The sequence below is a fragment of the Microcaecilia unicolor genome, chromosome 10 (genome assembly GCF_901765095.1).
Source record: "Microcaecilia unicolor chromosome 10, aMicUni1.1, whole genome shotgun sequence".
NCBI classification, from domain to species: Eukaryota; Metazoa; Chordata; class Amphibia; order Gymnophiona; family Siphonopidae; genus Microcaecilia; species Microcaecilia unicolor.
The window spans coordinates 67,151,911-67,178,195 of NC_044040.1; the positions used below are offsets into that span (position 1 = coordinate 67,151,911).

At 42.2% G+C, this 26,285-nt stretch overlaps 1 protein-coding gene across 2 annotated transcripts in view; it reads left to right on the plus strand.

The window, feature by feature from the left end:
* PPHLN1 (periphilin 1) overlaps nucleotides 1–26,285 on the plus strand; it is a 242,577-nt gene that overhangs the window by 133,781 nt on the left and 82,511 nt on the right. For both annotated transcript variants that reach the window (XM_030216566.1, XM_030216567.1), the window contains one exon: nucleotides 8,156–8,217. In XM_030216566.1, the coding sequence (XP_030072426.1) occupies nucleotides 8,156–8,217 (62 nt within the window). The remainder of the gene's footprint in view (nucleotides 1–8,155; nucleotides 8,218–26,285) is intronic.

A 26,285-nucleotide genomic window follows, 5' to 3' on the forward strand; every position in this document is an offset into this window, starting at 1 on the left:
TCGATCAGTTTGTCATCCTTCTACAGTGTTCTCCTATGTTAAAAGAGCAAAGCTGCACTTTATATTCTAAATTCTAAGAGCTGTGGTTGGAGTGAATTATTGCAGCACTAAAAAAATATATTAATGTATATTAACTGAAAAAAGCAGTTCAATAAGGAGGTCATTTTAGAAGCAACGAGACATATAAATAGCAACACTGACCCATCTAGCTTGCATACATGCACTGAAAGCAATTTTTAAAAGTTGCCACCTGCATATGCAGAATCTCAAGGTGTAAAAGGGGCATGGCAGGGGTGGCAGGGTCGTGCTTAACAATCAAATGTGTGATATCCATTTTACAGCTGGAAGACACAACTAGATTTTTTAAAAAATCTGTCACCTTTTTACCTGCCTCAAGTATGTGCACGTACCAGCTCCAAGGAGAGGTGTAAAAACAGGTGGCAGCACCCTCCTGCGTGTTCTCTGCTCTTGCCAAAGGTATTTTTCATGTCTATTGGGTAAGTGGGGGGGGGGGGGGGGGGGGGAGAGGTAAGATCAAACCGTAGTCCTGCCCTTTCGAGTGCCAGGTTAAGAGTGTTGCCTCTGACTTCCTAGTGGTAGTCTCATGATACCACCATAGGAAATCAGAGGTGCCATTTTGAAATGGCCTCCCTATAGAGTAGGAGCAACTAAGGATTGCTCTTGCCCCCACTCAAAACCAGGGACACACCCTGGTAATAACTGGAGGGGGGGGTGAACTTGATGTTGGAATGGGGGGGCCTGGGGAAGGGTGTGAAGTCTTGTGTGATATTCCAGACTGAAGCAACATTTATTTAAGAGCTTTGGACGCACTTTATTGTTTGTGTATTTGTCACGAAACATCTAGCCACGTGCATGGGGTTACCCCACGGCCACTTAGAGGGTCTATCCCCAGCATAGCTCAGGTCCGCCTGCACCTGCCGCTTGTGCTGTACGCTAGCACTCTCCTTACAGTGACTTGGTCACAGCTGCCTCTGGGCGAGTCTCCCACTCTCAAATTATCCCCAGTGATTTCTAGGTTACTGGGGCCACACTCCCAGTGATCCCACAGTTTCCAGAAAGCACTCACAGCACACAAACCACCAGGATTCTTTATCAGTCCAGACAGGCAGAACGAACAAACGATTGTGTTTATTCTCAGAACTTGGAACATTGGCCAAAAAATATGTGCAAATAGCAAACAGTAACAAGTAACTAAAAATGGATCAATTAGAGTGGAGGAGTGGCCTAATGGTTAGGGTGGTGGACTTTGGTCCTAGGGAACTGAGGACCTGAGTTCGATTCCCACTTCAGGCACAGGCAGCTCCTTGTGACTCTGGACAAGTCACTTAACCCTCCATTGCCCCATGTAAGCCGCATTGAGTCCCCCATGAGTGGGAAAACGCGGGGTACAAATGTAACAAAAAAAAAAAAACTAAACATTTGCATACTTTGTAGAAAGTACCTGGGGAGATCAGGGCATATCTCTGTTCACAGAACTTCAGTAAAGAGATCACTCTCTCTCTTTCAGGCTGAAACTGAAGCAACAGCAAGCATCTGCTGGGTATTTTCAAACTCCAGGCCAATCAGAGCCCAAAACAGTCAAGTTTCAAATAAAAACTGGTTACATCACTACAGACACTTCCTATTTATGTGTTTGCCAACTAAAAGAAAGAGAAGTCAGTCCTCTGTAACAGCTTTAACTATAAACATGCACCATCTGCTGGCCAAACGGGAGAAATACACTTCAGACATATTTAAGACAGAAAAATATCCAATACATTTTACAGGCTTAAAACACACTGTATTTAATAAGAGTGGAGGAGGAGGAGGAGTGGTAGTGATGTGAGCGCCGTGTGCCTTTTTCTTGTTCTGCATGTGTTTTTCTGGAAAAACAAGACATTATAAAAAAAAAAAATAACACTCCTAAGGCCGCTAGACCTGATGTTGGTCTGCTGCAGCATTAGACAATAGTAAAAGGACTCCGGTTCAGTGGATGGAACAGAGGACAGTTGACTAGGCAATGGTAGACAAGCAAGCAGTGCATGTTGGAGCCTTGCTCAGTTCGCTGCTTTGATAGTCGACATATGACTTTCTAGGGAGTTTTCTGTCCTGTATGACAGGATTCAAGTCGGTGATCTCCATCTCCACCTGCTGGTAGATGGACACAACCCACTAGTTTCTGGATTCATCTGCTGCGATTAAAGGGAAGAAAATGATCAGCTAAGGCATAATTTTTCTATGAGGTAGTGAATCAGTGCAGACCAGTAATATTATATCATGAGACAGGACCAGAATGCATTCTCTATTGTTCCTTCCGTCCTCTTAACATTTGGTGCATTGGGGCGACCATGTTAAGGCAACCCTGTATACCCGCTATTGGGAGATGTGAAGACCAATTAAGATCTTATATTGGATTTCTCTCAAAAGAAAAATTCATGGATAGGGTAACAGTCATTGGCAGAGCTTTCATTATAGCACCGGTATTTTCACATTCAGTTCATGAGTCCATTTACCAACTGGAGAAATCACATGACTGCTTTAGATTTAGTAGTCCTGCATGGCAGCTGGATATAGAGATCTTAACATGCTGCCTCTAAAAGGAGATTGCACACCAGCTGCTTTATTTTCTGTTTGTCAAAGATGCAAATAAGCAAAGAAATCCCCAGGTGACAGGCCATGATGGTCTCTCAAGTCCGAAAAGGTCTTGGTGTGCCTGTCCTCGTCCCCTTCTTTGCCCACCAACCAAACATTATATACTGGGATTCTGAGGGGGAATAATTATTAACCCAAATGGGGAGCAAGGCTGATCCATCTTGAAAGTACCTATGCAGCTATCTGTAAACATTGTGCAAAGAAGCTATTAATACATGTGTCAAGACTCATAAGGGCAATTTGTAGCAGAGGCATGGAGCGCTTTCCTAGGATTCAGTTGCCCCAAGACCCACCCCCCCTTTCCAAATCCATGGATGTATAGTGGTTTATGCCTTGGAACCAATCTAGTAAGTGGTACAGTAGGGTAGCTATATTGTATAAGTCTAGTAGGGCCAAGCCTTCCCTAGTGCTCCTAAGTGGTAAGATCTCAAAAGAGAGCCTGGCATTCTTTCCACTCCAAATGTATCTGCTTAAGGCTTTATTAACTTGCTGTACATCCAACACCATTAAATAAAGTGACACCATCTACATCACCACTTGAGCAGAATGATCATTTAAAAAAAAAAATTATGTGTGTGTGTATATATATATATATATATGTATATATATATATATATATATATATATATATATATATATATATATATATATATATATATATACACTAGTAAAAAAGGCCTGTTTCTGACACAAATGAAACGGGCGCTAGCAAGGTTTTCCTCGGAGTGTGTATGTTTGAGAGAGTATATGAGAGTGACTGTGTGAGAGAGAGAGAGTGAATGTGCAAGTGTGTGAGAGAGAGAGTGTGTGTGTGAGAATGAGAGTGTGTGCAAGTGCATATGTGAGACACAGTGTGAGAGAAGAGTGTGTGTGAGACACAGACTCTCTGTGAGACTGAGTGTATGAGACCAAGAGAGTGTGTGAGTGACTCTGACACCTAGAGAGTGAATGTGATACAGTGTGAGACATAGAGTGTGTGAGAGACTGTGTGAGAGTGAGAGAGGAAGACATTGACTGTGAGAGAGAGAGAGTGTGTGTGACAGAGATACCTCCCCCCCCCTCTCTGGTGTCAGGCCCCCCTCTCTCTCTCTCTGGTGTCTGAGCATTACTGTGCAGGACGCTGAGCTGTGGCTGTGCTTCAAGGAACTGACCAATCCTATTTAACAGAATGCACCTCCAACATTTTGAAGCCGAGAAACCTCGTGTGGTTGGTCACTTCTGCTTGTGACGAACCTGGAAGTACGTGATGTCAATTCAGGAGACAGATACAGAGAGCAGGAATACCTCAGCCATGTAGTCAGCTTCAGAATGTTGGAGGTGCGTTTTATTATATAGGAGGATATATATATATATATACACACACACATATATATATATATATATATATACACACACACATATATATATATATATATATATATATATATATATATATATATATATATATATATATATATACACACACACACACACACAAATAAGTATAAGGGTAGTGGCTAGCAGTGCAGTCTGGACCTCGTAGAGCTATGGATAAACATTAAAATTATGAATCTAAGTAAGATTTGAGGGAAATATTGACCATCAGGCCCACTGCAGAGGAATAGTTGGGCCCTGCTCTGTCCAAACAGAAGAAATCAGAGCTACTGTCTCTTGGAATATTTTTCTTTGAAGGCAAAATTCTCCAAAGTTCAGCCATTGACATCTTTATATCCATAAACACAGCTACTGTATCTTGAAAACAGTATTCTGCACACTAACCCCCATGATAGCTGGGTCCCCTTTGTTTGATCATAACAAGCAAGAGCACCAGGAGGAGGAGGATGAAGGAAATATAAATTGTACTTCCTAGATAAATGTTCTAGCTCTTAATATATAATCCGCCTTGAACTTTGCAGGATAGAAGAGATGGACAGAATGTAGGAGAAAGGGGACAACTGTGCATAGTACTGCAAGATAAGGGAAAGACTATAGATGCCATCTTATTTATTAAAACAGCTGTTGTAGTGGGGGCATATAATACCTGAATAACAGCCAGGAAATTCCCAGCAAAGCCGTAGCTCTAGAATACTGCAAGCAGATACGTCACTCGACCGTCAAATGCATTCCCAGCATCAGAGCTGATCAGCAAGGAAGGGTACCTGTTCTCTCTGACAATAGTATTATATGTAATACCAAGCATATATACATATCCCACCTATTCCTGCTCAATCAGATTTGTAGAAATTCTGACAATTGATTAGTATATATTTTAGCCATGATCTTAACATCAAAATCCATCAAAGAAATGGGGTGATATGAATCTGGTAATCACATATCCTTCCCTGACTTTGGGATGACTGTAATTAGTGCCTTTGTCATCTTCACAAGTAAAGTTTGGCAGTCTAAAATCCTTGATACGTCCAGGAGTAGTGGTATTACTAGGCCTTGTAGCATTTTATAAAATTCCTCAGAATATCCATCAGGGCCTGGGATCTTATAAAGACCTATTCTTTAATCATTCCCGGAATCTTCCTGTTGTAATTGGGGAAGTCAAGTCTTCCAGCCAATTTTCCAAAAGCCATCTGGTGTTCCGGTCCACTTAGCCTCTTGCACTTCCCCTGATAATTATTCCCCCCCAAACTCTCAACTCCACGCTATCCCACACACACACGCATTGACCCATTCCCATATTCCATACACACACCACTCTCCCAAACAGCTCCTCACATCTATAGCAGTAATCATTTTGCACACTTCCCATAGTAAATGCATCCCATTCTCTAGACACAGAGCTCTGGAACAGACCAGTATCCCTTTCATTCTATAACAGGGCACCTAAAGATAGATGCCGTTTGTTTGTGTTTTATAGAATACTAGCACATATGTGAATATACTGTACACATAACATAAGAATAGCCATACTGGTTCAGACCAATGGTCCATCTACCCAAGTATCCTGCTTCCAGCAGTGGCCAATCCAGGTCACAAGTATCTGTCAGAAACCCAATTAGTAGCACCATTCCATTCTACCAAACCCAGGTCAAACAGTGGCTTCCCCATGATGATCTCAATAACAGACTATGGATTTTTCCTCTAGGAACTTGTCCAAACCTTTTTTAATACCCAGATAAGCTAACCGCTGTTACCACATCCTCCGGCAACAAGTTCCAGAGCTTGACTATTTTTTTGAGTGAAAAAAATATTTCCTCCTATTTGTTTTAAAAATATTTCCATACATTTTCATTGAGTGTCCCCTGGTCTTTGTACTTTTTGAATGAGTGAAAAATCAATTCACCTCCATCCGTTCCACACCACTCAGGATTTTGTAGACCTCAATCATATCACCTCTCGGCCGTCTCTCTTCCAAGCTGAAGAGCCTTAACCTCTTTAGTCTTTCCTCATATGGGAGTAGTTTCATCCACTTTATCATTTTGGTTGTTCTTCTTTGGAAATGTGAGTGGCATGCACAGTGATATTCTGTATATGTATACAACTACCTTAGTGGGCCTTTTACAAAGGCGCGCTAAATGCTAGAGACACCCATATTGCTGTGGGCGACTCTAATGTTCAGCGTGTGCTGATCATTAGTGGATGCTAAAAACGCTATCGCACCTTTGTAAAAGACCCCCTTAGCGCATAAATGCAAGAAGATGTACATTTGGGTGGAGTATGGGCAGGATATGGGCGTGTCTCTTCCATACAGATGTTATCTGCATAAGTGCCTTACTTAGTCATGCCCACTTATGCCTGCCATAAACCTGGTGTAAGTGGGTGTGCCTAAATGTTTCTGCCACTGTAGTTACTTTAAGAGGATGCCAGATTAGAATCTCTACATAGGTTCCTAAAATACTACTGAGTTAGATGTTCTTTCCTTGACTGATGTATCCTGTGCACAATGCTCTCTTTTTTTTAGTTCAGATACTTCTGTTAATTCTCTAAATATTGATTAGTGTCTTGTAAATCAAACTTAATGCCTTCATAATATTTATTTATTTATTAGGATTTATTTACCGCCTTTTTGAAGGAATTCACTCAAGGCGGTGTACAGTAAGAATAGATCAAACATGAGCAATAGGTAATTACAGCAGTAAAATATTCAAATAACAATACAAAGTATGGCATAGTATACTACTTACTATGTCATCACAATACGTAATTGAACATTTTAATTGATAGTGAAGGGTATAAGCAAAGATAGAACATATAGATAGGTAAGAAAGTAAGAGGAATTAGAAAGTAAGGTGACTAATTTAAAGAAAGTTACACATATTATCTCATCTAGGGTAGGAGTGGATAAACATATCCTGCTGCAGTATGTGCAGCCCATGTCACTCCTTGGGTGTGAGTGAGACTAACAAGTTAGTTACTTCTTCCATTAAGACCTCGTTGAAGAGCTAAGCTTTCACCTGCTTCCTGAAGTAGAGAGAGTCTTCTGTTAAGTGGAGCCTTTCAGGCAGTGCATTCCAGAGTGTGGGAGCTACTTCAGAGAAGGCTCGCTTGCAGGTATCACATTGTGTATAGTCTTTTGGAGAGGGTGTGGTTAGTGATAGTCCTTGAGAGCACCTTAGTGTCCTTGGTGGTGTGTAGAGGATCATCCTATTCTTCAGGTACTTGGGGCCATTTCCTTTAAGGGCCTTGAAGATCAGACATAGAGTTTTCAATTTAGCCAGTAGCCAATGAAGTTTTTGTAAAAATAGTTTGATGTGGTCACATCGCCAACCTTCTATGAGTCTTGCTGCAGCATTTTGAATCAACTGGAGCTGGTGCAGGCCCTTTGTAGTCAGACCATTATATAGTGCACTGCAGTAATCCAGTCTTGATGTTATCGTGGCATGCATAACTGGGTTAAAATTTACTTTCTTGATGTAAGGAGAGAGGCAGTGGAGCAGCCGCACATAGAAGTATCTCTTGAAGGTTGCTTGGATTTGGGGAATCACAGTAAGTGTTGAATCTAGCTGTATTCCAAGGTTCCTGACTTGTGATTTGAATGGAAGTTCATACTTCCCAAAAGAGATTTTGATGTCAAGTATGCATCCACTTGTGTTAGGGACCCAGAGAAGCTCGGTTTTACTTGGGTTCAGGCAAAGTTTGTTGTGTATAGCCCATTCTTGAATTTATGTTGGACAGGTAATCTGTTTAATCAAGGCTGTAGGTAAGTCAGGTTCAATGGGTATGAGTAGCTGCACATCATTCACATAGATGTAGAACTGAGTGTCCATTGACCGAATCAGCTCAGCTAGTGGCTTGAGGTAGATATTGAACAGAATAGGTGACAATATCGATCCTTGTGGTACCCCGCAGGTCAGTGCCCATGGTGGTGATGAGTTGCTGCCAAACATGGTTTGTTGCCTGTCTGATAGGTTCTGAACCAGGTAAGTTTTAAGCAGGTTCTTCACATATAAGTGGAGAACTAACTGACTTATTTGGAGAGGATTTTTTTTGTTTAAATTAATTTGTCAAATGTTAGTTACCAATTATACCTATGTGAGTTATTAACCAGCCTTTTTTGTTCTGTGTTTTGCAGGAAGACCCAGGTTATCGATGGCACCGTGATGAACACCATTTGAGTCGGCATCCAGAATACAGGTATAAAGATAAAGTATTGCTATAATTCTTGCGTTCTTATGATACTCTTCATTACATAATTTATCTTTTCAATGACAAAACCAACAGAATTTTGGTTTGTTGTTTTGCTACAATGCTAAGAATCCTCAAAATATCTTTTTCTGTACTCTCAGGTTGTCTTATTACAGGAAACAAATGGAGTGGGCCAAGAACAGCAATGGACGAATTCACAAAGGTGACTTTATTAGAACGTAACTATTCTAATAGTCATCCTTGTGAATTTGCCCAATATTGGTCATGGCCCACTCTTATTTGCGTGACTGGGTTGTGATGATTAGAGCCTTCTCTTTTGGTTGTCCTGTTACAGGACAAATTTATATGGTTCACATTTATTTAAAGTGATTAAAATATCAGTAGTAAGTTTCTCAAACATCCTTATTTCTCTGATTCTAGAGTAGAGACAATTCTCTAAGTGGATGCCTCCTATTTAGGTGCCCTGAGGCCGCACAGTAGGAGCCTACTCTCTAACTGAACCGGTATCGGTGTGCCTAATGTTTAGGCGCCCACAGTTACACCAGCCATAGAGCTGGCATAAGTTTGGACACCTAAATGCTGCCGGGGTGTTTGTAAGTTATGCACATAAATGGGAGCCCCACCCATGCTCTGCCCATGTATATGCCTCCTTGAAAATACATGCTATGTAAGTTGAGCAGAAATTTTCAAAATAGCACTTACAAGAATGTTGGTGCTAGCAGTACATGTATTAGCTGATAAAGCTTTTCATATTGGGGTCCCTGTTTATCAGATCTTTTGATCCATTACTTACCGTCTTATGTGTTTTGATCAGAACACTTGTACACAGTTTGAAGTCACTGTGTTTTTCTATTTAGCCCCAGCCCTTTGGAATTTTCTTCCTTCTGTGATTATAACACAACTTAGGAATGCAGTAAATCAGTTTTATAACAGTGTTCTGTATATTTTGGAGTCTTTGCAATGATCATACTTTCAGTCTATTGCAAAGAGAATTACCTTAATTTATCTGACACAGAATTGGAACATGTATTCATTTCTAGGTTGTTAGAGTCCAGAAAAACTGTAATTAGAACAAATTTGTTTTAGTATGAAAAGACTGGGTTTGGTGATAGCAAATGGTTGTTTCTCAAATGTAAGACCAGAATCTAGATCACAGCCCCAAATTATCATGAACATATGAAGAGAAATAGAATTCCTTAGAATAACAGGAGCAATATTAAGTTAGATAGAATTCCCTGTGACCCATTTTGCTTAAGTGAGTTAAGCATAAGACTTATCATGCACCTACTGTGCAACAGCCCCCAAGATAGAGGTTAAGAGGAGAGATCAAGATTTAGAGGATCAGCATATGTGATTAGCTAGATATCTACTTACTCCATGGCTCTGAGTAAGAAAAGCCAAGCAGCTGAGAAACAGATTGAAAAATGGGAGGCACTAGACCGAACCCAGAAGATAGAGAGGACCAAGAATTCATGATTATGCAAAAATGATGTCATTCATTCTAATACTCTACCTCCAACATCAAACTTGGTTAGATAAGTGATCAAAAGCTGGTGATTTACCACATTGAAGGCCAAGGATATATCAATACAATTATTATTGTTATTCTTCAAGCATCTTTACCATGATGCTCTAAGACAGTGTTCCTGAAACTTTTATTCTTTCCAGTCCATTATAGAATAATGTGTAGTGCACTCAAGCATGCCAGTGCCAGTTTTCTGTGGACACCCAGTTATAGAGTAGAATCAAATAAAAGAAAAATAATATGAACAAACAACTCCCAACGTTTGGGGGGGGGAGGGGGGCACTGCATTATTTTGCTGCAGTTGGCCTGTCTTTTTGATTCACTCTGGCCAGAGCTCCTCTCTCAAGCAGCCATCTACAGGCGTGATGTCACTTGCTCCTACACTAAATTTTGTAAGGCAGTAATGAATGTGTAAACACATATAAGAATGTACTCAGAAGAAAATGAAAGATTTTAAACTAATTCATGATACGTAGATGTTTTGGCCTAAACTAGTTAAATATCTTCTTGTAGAAAATGAGCACGTGTTGACATACATCACATTAAGAAATTCATTCCTTTGTACTGTGGACTGACAGTGTTGGTTGCTTCTCCCCTGAGACATAGGAACAGAGTTTGGGTGTATATGGAGAGTTACTATCATTACACAAGGTGGAACTGCCAAATATCTGTTTAGCAGTCTGAGAAAATCCATTGGGTTAAATGTCAGGAAATATTTGGTGTTAGTGTGATTCAAATAATTAAGCAGAATTGAGTGCAGTGTATTGACTATTGAAGCTAATATTGTGACTGTAATTTTGACATTGGTTAAATTTGTTTTTGTAGATGGCAAAACAGAAGCTTCTTAGATGTACAGTACTATTGTTCCTTTTTTGTATGTGGGTTTAACTCCTACTGGCCAAATGTTACACATGCCAGCAGGTGGCAGCATTGTAGTGCAGCATTTTGTGGTCACAGGCTGTTAGAATTCTTGTTTTTATAAGGCTTCTGTTTGTAGGTGTCAGTAAATAATACATTTAAGTGTTTATTTTCTAGCTAATTATGGGTTCTGTGAGGGTGCAAAGTTTTGGTGTTTTTGCACCATAGCTCTATTGCAAAGTACCTTTTTAGTACAATCAAATGTGTGTTTTTGTCACTTGACGTTCTCAGCACAGTGAGGATACAAAACAAGCCTCAGGAGGAGTGAGAATGTGCTGAAGGAAGTGATGTTTTCTGGTGTTTATCCAATAAACACCTGCTTTATTTATTTAGATTTTGCTCACACCTTTTTTAGTAGTTGCTCAAGGTGAGTTACATTCAGGTACTCTGGATATTTCTCTGTCCCAGGAGGGCTCACAATTTTGCACCTGAGGCAATGGAGGGTTAAGTGACTTGCCCAAGATCACAAGGAGCAGCAGTGGTATTTGAACCGGCCACCTGTGGATTGCAAGACCAGTGCTCTAACCACTAGGCCGCCACTCCACTCCCAATTTTTGTTGCTTGGGTGGGGTTAATGTTGATTGTTAGTTAATACCTAAAATCAGAAGCTCTAATTATAAGGCAGTGGTAAATGAAAAAAGGCAGCTAAAAAGATAGTTAAGAAGAGAATTGCTGAAGATGTTTAAGAAAAGATAGAGAAATCTCTGAGGGAGCCAATGTTGGAGCAGGAGAGAAACAGCAGAGTGTTAGGAAGAAACCTGACAGTGAGATCTAAAGATAATCTATATGTGCCTTAATTCAGTTTGACAGACTAAGGCTGGGAAGTTGAAGGCACAGGGTTTAACTCTGCAAACAAGTTAATGTAAAATACTAGTTAGAATCTGTGTGAAATCTTTTTGCTTTTGCTTTTCTGTTGCATCTTTTAGTATTCTCATGATCAGTGTTTATACTTTTTGGATCTTAGGTCATGCCTTTCTTAGTATTTCAAGGTGAGTTACATTCAGGTACAGTAGATATATTAGCTCTGTGTCGGCCTTATTTTCGAAAGTGATGGGCGCCCATATTTCGACCCAAATCGGGAGATGGGCGCCCATCTCGCAAAGGCGCCCAAATCAGTATAATCGAAAGCCGATTTTGGGCGTCTTCAACTGCAAACTGACGCGGAAACGGGCAAAGTTGACAGGTGCATGTCGGAGGCGTGGTGATGGCGGGACTGGGGCGTGTTTATCGGCCAAGGAGAGATGGGCGCCTTCGGCCGATAATCGAAAAAAGAAAGGTGTTTTTAGCGTGAATTTGGGTCACTCTTTTGGACCCTTTTTTTCATGAACAAGTCCCAAAAAGGTGCCCTAAATGACCAGATGACCACCGGAGGGAATCGGGGATGACCACCCCTGACTCCCCCAGTGGTCACTAACCCCCTCCCACCAAAAAAAAAAGAACTTTAACAACTTTTTTTCCCAGCCTGTATGGCAGCCTCAAATGCCATACCCAGCTCCATCACAGCAGTATACTACTACTACTACTTAGTATACAGGTCCCTGGAGCAGTTGTTAGTGGGTGCAGTGGACGTCAGCCAGGTGGACCCAGGCCCATCCCCCCCCCTACCTGTTACACTTGTGGTGGTAAATGGGAGTGCTCCAAACCGCCCCCAAAAACCCACTGTACCCACATCTAGGTGCCCCCCCTTCAGCCATAAGTGCTATGGTAATGGTGTAGAGTTGTGGGCAGTGGGTTTTGGGGAGATTTGGGGGCTCAGCACCCAAGGGATGGGAGCTATGGACTTTGGAGGTATTTTACTTTTTTTTTTTTTTAATTGTTACTAGTGCCCCCTAGGGTGCCCGGTTGGTGTCCTGGCATGTGAGGGGGACCAGTGCACTACGAAACCTGGCCCCTCCCACGACCAAATGCCTTGGATTTGTTCGTTTTTGAGCTGTTCAGTTTCCATTATCGCTGACAAACGAAACCGCCCAGCTCAAATCAGCACAAATCCGATGCATTTGCCCAGCACAAACCGTATTATCAAAAAAGAGTCTTGCAGGAGGTCCCGCATGCGGGGCACGCCCACCGCGCATGCGCGGCCGTCTTCCCGCCCATGCGTGACCACTCCTGCTCAGTTTCTGTTTTTCCGCGCTGGAGAGAGACGGAGTTTCGTCCCTCTCCTTGTCAGCCCCGGAAAACCGTTTCGCGGCCTTGTCTGCTATTTCTTTCTTGTGTACGCGCGTTCGCATTACTGTTTCTCGTGTTTAAAAAAAAAAAAAAAAAAGTAGAGAAGTCTCCCTTTCCGTCGAATGTGTTTTCTCCCTTTACTTTCGTCGTCGTCGCAAAAAGGATTCTCCCTCCAAATTCCTCAAATTCAAGCAGCTGTAATGACAGATGTGTCCAAATTGGGCTGGGGTCTTATCTGGATGGATTTCACACCCAGGATGTATGTTTTGAAAAGACTACATCGGGTAAACTTCCTAGAGCTAAGAGCAGTATGGGAACACTCTAAAGGCTTTCAGAGATTGGTTAACTAATAAGGTTATTTTGACCGCCTCTATCGGACTGACCGTTCATTTGTCTCTTAGATTGTAAGCTCTTTGAGCAGGGACCGTCCCTCTATGTTAAATTGTACAGCGCTGCGTAACTCTAGTAGTGCTTTAGAAATGCTAAGTAGTAGTAGTAGTAGTTATCCTGGTTCAAACAGACAACCAAGTGATCACGTATTACATAGATGAGCTGGGCTCTCTACCTCTTGTTTTCGGAGGCTTTCAGAATGTGGAAATGGCTCGTTTCTAGCCTAGTGGTTAGTGCAGTGGACTTTGATCCTGGGGAACTGAGTTCAATTCCCACTGCAGCTCCTTGTGACTCTGGGCAAGTCTCTTAACCCTCCATTGCCCCTGGTACAAAATAAGTACCTGAATATATGTAAACTGCATTGAATGTAGTTGCAAAAACCTCAGAAAGGTGGTATATCAAGTCCCATTTCCCTTTCCCCTTTTTGAGCCACATATCTGGCAGACAAGGACAGTGCCCTGGCAGACAAGCTGAGTTAAATCTTGTGACCCAACCAGTCGACTCTGGATAATGACATTGTCCACAGGATCTTTCAGTAGTGGGACATCCCTCTTGATCTCTTTACCACTCCGATGATTCTTCAGTTCTGATACAGGATAGGGATACCTTCCTTCTGCAGTGAGAGGAAGATTTTCTGCACATGCATCCTCCATTACCTCTCATAGCCAAGACCATTCTTAAGCTCAGACAAGGTCAGGGAATCATGATTCTCAAAGTTCCTTGTTAACTGAGACAAGTATGGTTTCTGCTTCTGCTGGACCTTTCTCCGACCTACAGGGCAGACCTAATAGATCTACCAACCAGAAACACAAAAAGCTCAGCACGCACATACCTAAACCTCTACTACCCAAGCTGCAAAGGACTAAAATATAAATCAACATATGCATCCAGCTTCTCCTACATAAGTACACAACTATGGAATGCATTACCAAACATCTTGAAAACAATGCATGACATAACAATCTTTCGGAAATCATTAAAGACCAATTTATTCAAGAAGGCATACCATAATGATCCAACCTAAACACCCGAACGAAACTTGTTAGCAGACCAGGACACTTAATTTCTCTTCTTAACCACCTAATTCACTCTAACTCATGTACTCTAACGCAATTACCACTCTGTATTTCTCATACCGAAATTGGCATTCACCATCATGGTACTATGTAAGCCACATTGAGCCTCCCCCCCCCCCCCCCCCCCACACACACACCCATACGTCCCAGTGTTGTTTTTTGGTGTGTTTTTTCCCTTGGACGTGTTTTTTTTCCCCAAATGAAAAACACTCTGAGCATAAAACGTATACAAAACGTCTATAAAATGTCCATTTAAGAAACAAGATATGTTTTTCTGGTTTTAAAATCACTATCACTTGGTAAGAGGATGCTTTCTCTTATAAAATTTTTTGCTCCGAAGAAAGGGGGAAAGACTTCAGCCTGACCGGCTTCTTCATCGAGTTCAACCCTAATTCAGCTGGCGCTGAACTCCTTTGCTGCATGGCAAGTTTAACAAATTGTGGTATCAGATTCTCCTGCTGTGATTCTGCCCCAGGGAAAAGCAGTTTGCTTGGGAGATGAGATTCTCCTCAGCCCCCATCAACAGCCACTAGTGGCTTTTCCATCTGCTGGTCCATCGGAGTTTGTGGTCGAGGCAGTGTCTCAGGAAGACTCTGCCGGGTCGACAGAGATAGATTTGGGAGTTGTTGCGGTGCAAGGGAAGAGCTCTGCTGGAATTACCCTGATACAGGAGGGGACTCAACCAAGGACCGGAGTTGCCTTGGGAGCTCTAGTTTCAATTCTCTGGTTGTAATTTCATTGTTGTCCTTTCCTTCTCTTCTCAAATCGCCGTTGGTGACACTGGAATCCTTGTGGAACACTTTGGTAGGATTGGATTCTTCAATATCTGCTTGCTCAGTTGACCTTAAGGTTTTATCCAGAGATTTGCAGATTAAAACCCAGGATTTTGAAAATCGTGTGTGGTTGTACGATGGAAAATTGCAGACACTTGAAAAAGAGACTTATTTAAATGGTATCTGACTGAGATTTTGAAGATCTCATCAGATATGTTGTTGCTTATTGCAAGGGCTTTTTATCTACAGCTAATATTTGCTCTGCCGTCAAATTGATGGGATGGAAACATTAACATCTTTTGAGATTGAATCAGTAAAGCCTTTGAAACCCTTGGATCTACCTATTGTAGGAAAGGCCACCTTGCTTGTGATATTAGTGTTTGAACAAGAATTGAATTGATCTTGTGTCTTTATTTCCGCAATATTCAAATTTTATTCTTGGGACATAAGATTTGGATATTTTTGTATTTGGCAAGAATAACTCAGGAGAAGAAAATTTTTTCTTGCTATTTGTACTGAGACTCATAGTCTTGGTGCTTCATTTTTCCTTAGATATCCCTGTAAATGTCGTGTTAAATATTGGGGAATATCAGTTGAGGACTTTTCTTGATATCAAAAAGTTGCTGTTTCCACGTTTACTCCCATTAGGAGTTAAGTTGGCTGATATTTGAATATGGCTTGCTGTATGAGTGTTATGGTCATTTCTTTGATTGACATAATTTGCTTATTATGACTCTCTTGATATCATTAATCTGTCCCTTCAATTATAGGGGATTGATGGAGTATTTGCTCAATTTACTAGGAAAGCTTTTTTAAAAACTTTTCCCTTTTGTTTATAATTTTTCTTTATGGTTACTCGTTTTTCTTGTCAAACAAGAGTGTTTATACTTGTTTATATTATAAATGCTTAAGAAAAATATATATACCGGATCACTTTGGGCTTTTTATTTATTTACAGTCTGAAAGAAAATTCTAAAGGAAATTGTAGTCCATGAAAAATGTAATATTGCAATGTACACAGGAATCACCACAAGGTGGACTCATTTCTCCACAGAAGACCTCCCCACCCCCCAATAGAAAAAACATTCTGTTCTAAGCCCAGTAAATAAAGGTCACAGTTTCTGACTGCACTGTGACTATATGAAAGTATCAGTTTCTTATAGTATGTAGAAATAGCATTCTAGTAAATGAAAAACAAAAAAAAAAACATCAATTTAATCTTTAAATGCTGTTTTCCTTGGTACTGAAGTTTGTTTACCTTCTTATTTATTTTTATTATTATTAGGATTTATTTGCCGCCTTTTTGAAGGAATTCACTCAAGGCGGTGTACAGGAAGAACAGATCAAACATGAGCAATAGGCAATTAGAGTAGTAAAAATATTCGAACAACAATACAAAGTATGGCATTCTTGCTAATTAAAGAAGAAACTTAGTGCTACAGTATTTTTTGTGTGTGTGTGCATAGTCTATAATTTATATTTGCATCATCCGTGACTAAAAGATTGTTTAATTCAAAGTAAAATAATGTTGATGGTCCAGGGGTAATGGGGCAGAGCAATCCCCAGTCACTCCTGCTCCTGCCAGCACTGTTCAAAATGGCAGCTGTGACCCCTAGTGGAAAATAGAACAGATGAGCCAGACAAGCGAAGTTGTGCTGAGGCAAATAACTTCTGTGCACTGTGTATATCTAGTAGCACTGTAGAAATGATTAGTAGCGGTAGTAGGGGTTAAGGTGCCATATAAGGGCCTTTTGTCTTTTTTATAGCTCTGGCTCCTTTAACTGATGCTCCCTGGAAGGAGAATGACACAGCTTGTGAGGTTCATCACAAGTTGCATTATTCCTTTGTTGTGGGAATCACTAAATTGTAATACTGTGTTACCGTAGTTTAGTGATTCCTGTAGTAAAATGCCATATTTTACCAGAACTTGGTAGCTTCTTCTGTTAGTCTCTCTACAATAGCCTTGTCTTCCCAATATGCCCTTTTAACCCTTCAATCATTGAATGGTCCTACTTACTCCCTCAGGCCTTTTGCTTCAAATGTACCTAAAAAAATTTTATTATGAGTTTTTGTCTCTATAGCAACCTATTTTTGCCTTCCTTATCAGTGCTTTGTATCTAATTCGCTAGTACTCATGCTGTTTCCTATTTCTTCATTTGGATCCGTTTTCAATTTTTGAAAGACGCTCCCTTGTCTATAATAGCCTCTTTGATCTCACTTCTTACTAGCTGACAGTCATTTGTCTTTCTTCCACTTTTTTAGTGCATGGAAAAGATCTGGTCAGAGATTCTAAGATGGTAGTTCTAAACAGCGTAGCAGGAGGAGGTCTGAGCCTCACGGATATGCAACAGCAACACGAGGAGTAGTGAGGCAACAAAGAGGGCAGGATTCAATGAATGCACAAGAAACCTTTAAGTCATTCATAAAATCAAAATCAGGGAAGGCATGTGAAGAGGAGACTCGACACTGCCATGTTTTGGCATATGAGCCTGCATCAGGAGTCCTTCTTTACAAACAGCTGAACTAGTATCAGAGATTTCATCCAAGGGAAGTCTTGCCTTACTAGTTTGCTTCATTTCTTTGAAGGCATGAATAAACATGTGGTTAAAGGTGAGCCGGTTGATGTAGTGTATCTAGATTTTCAGAAAGCTTTTGACAAGTTCCTCATGAGAGACTCCTGAGAAAATTAGTCATGGGCTAGGAGGCAATATTCTTCTATGGAGTAGAAATTGGTTATTGGACAGAAAACAGAGGGTAGGGTTAAATGGTCATTTCTCTCAATGGAAGAGGATGAAGAGTGTAGTGCTGCAGGGACCAGTACTGGGACTAGTGCTATTGAACATATTTATAAATATATGGAAATTGGAAAGACAAGTGAGGTAATTAAATTTGCAGATGACACACAACAATTCAAGGTTGTTAAAATGCATGCAGACTATGAAAAATTGCAGGAATACCTTAGAAATTTGGAAGACTGGGCACAAAATGGCAGTTGAAATTTAGTGTGGACAAATGCATGATGCACATTGGGAAGAATAATCCGAATCATAATTATCTGATTCTAGGGTCCACCTTGGTGGTCAGCACCCAAGAAAAAGATCTGGGTGTCGTCGTAATTATGAGGAAAGGCTAAAGAGGTTAGAGCTCTTCTGCTTGGAAAAGAGACGGATGTGGGGAGATATTGAGGTCTACAAAATCCTGAGTTCCTTAACGTCAGCAGCAGATGAATCCAGAGACTTGTCGGTTGTGTTCATTACCAGCAGGTAGAGATAGAGAGCACTGAATTGCTGCTTCTTATAGTATGGAATGCTCCCTGGCCATTCAGTATTCTCTCTCTCTCTCCAGCAGGCGGATGGATGGTCTCTCCCATGCTCCTGGTTTGATCTGGTGCTTGCTCCTGTTCTGGACCTCAGTTCAGTGTAGCTTAGGGTATGCGGCTGAGTGGTGCCGCCTTTAGGGGTACACCTGGGGCCCGCAGGTAGCTCCACCCTGCATCCCCCCTCCAGCCCTGCCTCCCTCCTCCTTCCTCACAGTTTTAAAAAAAAGGCAGCTAATAGGCAGTTTATTCTGCTCTGTTGGTGTATGCTAGCTGGGCTACTGGAGGCTTTCTGGATTTCCAGTTGCGGGCTCTGGAAGAGGTCAGTCCATGGAAGTAGGCAGCTGCAGTAGGTTCCTTCTGTAGGATTCCCAACATCTGGTGCTATGGGTGAGTGTGCCTTTAAAATCCTCCCCATTGGGGCTGCAAGTTCTGGTCAGTGAGAGTTTTAGTGCTTCCGGAACTGTTTATTATTAACATTTATATAGCACTACCAGACGCAAGCAGCGCTGAACACCTGACATAGAGAGACAGTCCCTGCTCAATAGAGCTTACAATCTAAAATATAATACAGACGTGAGTAAACTATTAGATATCACACCAGTCACAACCAACAGCAAAGACGCACCAGGAGCAGACAATCTTGCGAGATACTTCAACGAGAAAATCATACATTTACGAGTTAAGATACCTGTCAATACCACCGACTATGCTGAACTCCTTGACTGTCTAGACCCAGACTCTGGCATTTACCCAGCGGACAGGACTTGGACCAACTTCGAGACACTATCAGAGGATATCATCTCCCAAACGCTGAAAAGATTTTCCAAATCTCATTGCAAACTAGACGTATGCCCAAACAACCTTATGACAGCTGCTCCTCAACAATTCTTAACGGACATAACGAAACACCTCAATTATATGTTACAAAATGGACTCTTCCCGAAGGAGAAAGGAAACATTCTACTTACCCCCATACCTAAAGACGCAAAGAAAAATGCCAATGACCTAACCAATTACAGGCCAGTAGCATCCATTCCCTTAATAACCAAACTAACGGAAGGGTTGGAGACCAAACAACTCACAAACTATTTAAATAAATTCTCAATACTCCATGACTCCCAGTCAGGATTTCGGTCTAACCACAGCACTGAAACAGTACTAGTTACTCTCTTGACTAAATTCAAACAAACGATTGCAACTGGAAAGAACATACTACTTCCACAATTTGACATGTCAAGCGCTTTCGATATGGTTGATCATGGAATACTACTACATATCCTTGAATATTTCGGAATTGGAGGTAACGTTCTTAATTGGTTCAAAGGATTCCTAACCACACGATCATACCAAGTGACATGTAACTCAACTACGTCAGCCACATGGATACCAGAATGCGGAGTCCCACAGGGATCTCCCCTCTCGTCGACTCTATTCAACTTAATGATGATACCCTTGGCCAAACTATTATCAAATCAAAACCTCAATCCATACATATACGCAGACGACGTAACGATTTTCATCCCATTTAAACAAGACCTAAAGGAAATATCCAGTGACATCAACCAAAGTCTCCACATCATGCATTCATGGGTGGACGCATTTCGGCTGAAACTTAATGCAGAAAAAACCCAATGCCTAATACTCACCTCTCAACATAACAAAAAAGAATTCACCGCCATTAACACACCAAAGCTGGACCTTCCAATTTCAGAAAAATTCTCTGCGTTACCATCGATTGACACCTAACACTCGAGAACCATGTGAAAAACACAACCAAGAAAATGTTCCATTCAATGTGGAAATTAAAAAGAGTAAGACCTTTCTTCCCAAGGACTGTTTTCCGTAACCTGGTACAATCAATGATGCTCAGTCATCTAGACTACTGCAATGCACTCTACGCCGCCTGTAAAGAGCAAATAATCAAGAAACTTCAGACAGCCCAGAACACTGCAGCCAGACTCATATTCGGCAAAACAAAATATGAAAGTGCTAAACTCCTACGAGAAAATTTACACTGGCTCCCACTTAACGCATCGTGTTCAAAATTTGCTCCCTAGTTCACAAAATCATTCATGGTGATGCACCAGCTTACATGTCAGACCTGATAGACCTACCACCCAGGAATGCCAAAAGATCATCCCGCACATTCCTTGATCAGCACTTCCCTAACTGCAGAGGTCTAAAATACAAACTAATGCACGCGTCAAACTTTACCTACTTGAGCACACAGTTATGGAACGCACTACCGCGCAACCTAAAATGATCTACGAACTAACGAACTTCCGCAAACTATTGAAGACCCATCTCTTTGACAAAGCCTACCACAAAGATCAACCAATGTGAATGTACACAACTCCTTCACATATTTTTGTATTTATTTGTAGCATTTGTATCCCACATTTTCCCACTAATTTGCAGGCTCAATGTGGCTTACATTTGCTATAGTGGCGATTGCCATTTCTGGTCCATAGAATTGCAAATGATGTTGACATCAGGTGCGTATGAAAAGTTTAAACTGAATGCGGAAGCGGACAGGGAACCAGTGAAGTGACTTGAGGAGTGGGCTAGTGTGGGTATAATGATTTTGGCGCAAAAATAAGTCGTGCTGCAGAATTTTGGACAGACTGGAGAGGAGAGAGATGGCGGAGAGGAAGACCAGTGAGAAGTAAATTGCAATAATCCAAACAAGAGGTGACAAGGGTTTGGATAAGGGTTCTGGTAGCGTATTCAGAAAGGAAGGGGCGGATTTTGCTAATATTGTAGATAAAGAAACGACAGGTTTTGGCGATCTGTTGAATATGCGCAGAGAAGAAGAGAGAGAAATCAAAGATGACTCCAGGATTGCGAACCAAGGAGACAGGAAGGATGTGAGAGCCATTAACAGAGATAGAGAATGGGGGAAGAGGGGAGGTGGATTTAGGGGGAAAAATGAGAAGTTCACTTTTAGTCATGTTTAGCTTCAGATGGCATTGAGACATCCAAGCAGCAATGTCAGACAAGCAGGATGAAATTTTGTCCAGGATTACGGTTGAGATTTCAGGGGTGGAGATGTAGATCTGAGAGTTATCTGCATAAAGATGGTATTGAAAGCCATGAGATGAAATCAGGGTACCAAGGGAAGAGGTATAGATGAAGAAAAGGAGGGGTCCAAGGACAGAACCCTGGGGGACACCAACTGAAAGCGGGATGGAAGTTGAAGAGGACCCGCCAGAGTGAACACTGAAAGTGTGAAGTGAGAGGTAAGAGGAGAACCAGGAAACAACAGGGCCCTGAAATCCAATCGAGGATAGCATATCAAGGAGTATGGTGTGGTCAACAGTGTTGAAAGCAGCAGATAGGTCAAGAAGGATAGAATAGAGACCTCTGGATTTAGCCAGCAGCAGGTCATTAGAGACTTTGGTAAGTGCAGTTTCAGTAGAGTGAAGAGGGTGGAAACCAGATTGGAGTGGGTCAAGAATAGGTTGAGAAGAAAGGAAGTCAAGACAGCGGCGGTGAACAGCGCGTTCAAGTAATTTGGAGAGGAAAGGAAGAAGGGAGATGGGGCGATAGTTGGAGGGACAGGTAGGGTCACGTGAGGGTTTTTTAAGGAGTGGGGTGAGAACAGCATGTTTGAAGGCCATAGGAACAGTTGCAGTGGAGAGTGAGAGATTAAGGATGTGACGGATGACAGGGATGATAGTAGGAGAGATAGTGCTAAGTAGATGAGTGGGGATGGGATCAGATGAACAGGTAGTACATTTAGAGGAGGAAAGAAGAAGGTCAGTTTCCTCAGTAGAAACTTCAGAGAAGGAGGAAAAAGAGGGAGAGTAGGGGGTGCGGATTAAGGGAGAGAGAGGTGGGGAGGGTTTGGATGAAAATTCAAGGTTAATCTTACAGATTTTATCGTGGAAGTGCTCAGCTAGCTCCTGCTGAGAGCAGTGGCGGGGCTGGGCTCACCTGGCTATACTAGCTCCCGGAGGTCAGGAGAGCCTGGGAACATTGAGACTGTGATGATTTCCTGTGCAGATGAGGCACACGAGTTGTTTTTTCAGGAGGCAGGCAGTTTGTTGGCCACCATTTTGTTGCATGATCTGGGACTGTGCTGCCTGCATTGACTGACCCAACCTAGCGGCCCATGTCATTTTGTTCTCGGGTGCGGTGCTCTTTTGTGTAAATAAATAAATCTGGCCGTGACTTTTCTCCATGGGATGCTGTGTTGTTGCCTGGATTTTTGTGTGCAGGGGAGTGGACTGCCTTCGGACTCCAAGGAGGGTTGCGGATCACTTTTTCTCCTTCCCTTTCTTCATGAGTCCTGTGAGCTGTCCATTTCTTTTCAGGGGCAGGAGGTCTTGGTCGGTGAGCTTGCAAGCTTTTCTTAGGAAACCAGTGACCCACCTACGGCCCAGCCCTACTTATAGTGTGCTGCCCTGACTTTTCTTTAAACAATTCAACAATGTAACCTAGGCAGTTGTCTATTGACTGCAGGCCACCTGCTCGGGTCTGGGGTTGTCCTAGCCTAGCCACTCCCCTTTACGGTGACACGGTGTTGTCGCGACCTTGCTTTTCCTTTGGGTGGAGGGGGTTGCGTTTGCCTTTTCTTCTCAGGCCATAGAGGACTATTGGCAGTTCCTGCGTGGGAGCCCACAAGCAGCCTTCAGGCAGTGCCTCATGGGAATGAAGTTCTTTGACGGGCCTTTTCTTTTTTCTGGTGCCCATATTATTCATTTATTTTTTTTCAGTTGGGGACCTTTGAGTTTCCCCCACTTTTGTTGGCGACCATTTAAAAAAAAAAACACACAAAAAAACAATAAATGAAAAATACAAGACAAAATCCAAGCCCACCCGGGCAGTGTGGCTTGGCATTGGTGGGCACTTCTGGTTTGCTAGATTTCTCTGGTCTGATGCAGGGCAACTGTTTATTTTCCTGGAGCATTTGTCTGCAGTAACGGCAGTCCTGGTCACAGGCCTCTTTGGGTCCTCTTGGACTTTCTCCAGATGCAGTATTGGATGGAGTGGTGGCAGTATGGGCCTTGGAAAGAGGAGTGGTGTATAGGTCTTCTAGAACAGACTGGGCAACTTGAACAATGGGTTTGAGTCCCATTACAGCTCAGTGTGGCTCTGACAAGCACTTACCCTCCTTTGCCACAGAGTCCCTCAGTGCACCACTGTGTGTATAGCTTCAGCATGGTGGTCCTGGAAGGTGGCTGGCTTTAGTGTGCAGGTTGTACGTTTCAGGCTGCTTGTAGAATTTTCTTCCATGCTGGGGCCCTCTTCTCTGGTCTAGAGGGCGGGCTGGCTTTCCTTTCTTTTCCTTTCCTGATGGTCTTGACCATCAGGTCCTGAGATAGCAGCTATTTTGCTACTGGACTATGGTTTCACCTGGCTGCCTTTTAACAGAGCTTCTGTTCTCTAGTTTTCTCCTCGGAGGCTGACTACGGCCTTTATATGCCTCTTTCCCTTACTCTGTTTTGGCAGTACCTCTAGAGGGGTGCAGTTGTGCCTTGGTGACTTTATGACATCTTTGTCCGTTTTTCTCCCGCTGTCAGACAGCTGGCTGTTGTGTAGATCTCCCTCGCTTACAGAGGGTGTCCTTCTTTGTGTAAGTATTCAGATAGAAGGCCTTCTGGTACCAAACTTCCTGATTCAAGTCCCGTTGTGGCTTGCCGTCTATAATACTTCAGCTATACTTCGACTACTTCAGCTGCATGGATACCTGAATGCGGAGTCCCACAGGGATCCCCCCTCTCACCGACCATATTCAACTTAATGATGATACCCTTGGCGAAACTACTATCAAACCAAAACCTCAACCCATACATATACGCAGACGACGTAACGATCTACATCCCTTTTAAACAAGCTTTAAAGGAAATATCCAATGACATCAACCAAAGCCTACACATCATGCACACATGGGCGGACGCATTTCAATTGAAACTCAATGCAGAAAAACCCAATGCCTAATATTAACCTCGCAACATAACACGAACAAATTCACCACCATTAACACACCAAAATTGAATCTTCCAATTTCGGACACCCTAAAAATTCTTGGAGTTACCATTGACTGACTCCTAACACTTGAGAATCACGCGAAAAACACTACCAAGAAGATGTTCCATTGAATGTGGAAACTAAAAAGAGTAAGACCTTTCTTCCCAAGAACCGTCTTCCGCAACCTGGTACAATCAATGGTACTCAGTCATCTAGATTACTGCAATGCACTGTACGCTGGCTGCAAAGAGCAAATAATCAAAAAACTTTAGTCAGCTCAGAATACTGCAGCCAGACTCATATTCGGTAAATCAAGATATGAAAGTGCTAAACCCCTACGAGAAAAGCTGCATTGGCTCCCACTTAAAGAACGCATCACGTTCAAAGTATGTACCCTAGTTCACAAAATCATCCACGGAGACGCCCCAGCCTACATGTCAGACCTGATAGACCTACCACCCAGGAACGCCAAGAAATCATCCCGAACATTCCTCAATCTTCACTTCCCCAACTGTAAAGGACTAAAATACAAATTAACGCATGCGTCAACCTTTTCCTACCTGAGCACACAATTCTGGAACGCGCTGCCACGCAACCTAAAAACGCTCTATGAACTAACTAACTTCCGCAAACTACTGAAGACCCATCTCTTTAACAAGGCATACCACAAAAACCAACAAATATGAACCCCAATACAACTATCCAGAAATGCCTTACAATATTAGCTTGTTAAACTACTAGTTTTTCATCATTATCATGTTCGCGTGTTAAACTACTATTATGTTTTTTCATTATCATGTTACCCAAGATCCTTCTGTAATACTAATTGTATATCTTCTTACATGCTTCCACTATTCACGATGATTGTAAGCCACATTGAGCCTGCAAAGAGGTGGGAAAATGTGGGATACAAATGCAATAAATAAATACACTTGGTACCAACAGCCAGATTTTTTTTCACTTTCTAGCTGTGGCTCTCTCTCCTAGTTTGCACCAATGTGCAGGCATACAGGCCAGTGCTGGTACTCAGCCTTCCTGGCCACTTTTCAATACTTGCAGCTGGCAGAGAGTTCTACCTTAGATCCCTCTTCAGCTAGCCTTTACCCTATTAGGCATATTTTCAAAGCACCTAGCCTTCTAAAGTTCCATAGGTTTCTATGCAACTTTGGAAGGCTAAGTGCTTTGAAAATATGCCTCTATGTCTCCTTTGGTGAGCTTCCTCTCCAGGCATAACTTTTACTAGGAGTTGATGTACCGCAATTGTTGCCACTCTTAGTCTCCTAGCCACTAGCTTATGGGAGACCTCACTCGAGATTCTGTGACCCCTCTTCCTTAGAGGCTTGGCTCTTTGGGGAGACATGGTGCTCCAAGCCAGACAATTGTATTTCACAGTTTCTGCTTCTCTGCGGCATGTCGCTGTTCTTGCTGGCAGGAGCAATTCAGCTTCCTTAGGTCAGCAGCCAATGCCAGCAGCAGCAGAAACAATTTGGTTCAGGCTCCAGGCCTAACCAAGTTATTGTCCTATTCCTCTGTGGATATTCCCTTAGAATATTTGGGCAAGCTCCAGGCCAGATATCGGGTAATACGCTCCGTCTGGCCTGCGCTTGTTCATTTCAGCATGGCTAAGGCTGTTGCCAGTTGCCTTTGTGATGCAGGCAGTGGTTCTATTTCCTTTGCTCTTTCTCTAGATGGAGATTTCTTTCTCCTACCCTGGATTCTCAAGAGTCGATTGTCCCTTTTAGGACCTTCATGGTCTATAATAGTTTTGCTCTCACTGGAGGGTTTCTCTTTTCCGGGGCTCCCAGGCACTCGTTTGCTGGTTCCTCTTTCACCCTCACACAGACTGTGTCTGAGGTTACTTACCTTACATAAGTACATAAGTATTGCCATACTGGGAAAGACCAAAGGTCCATCAA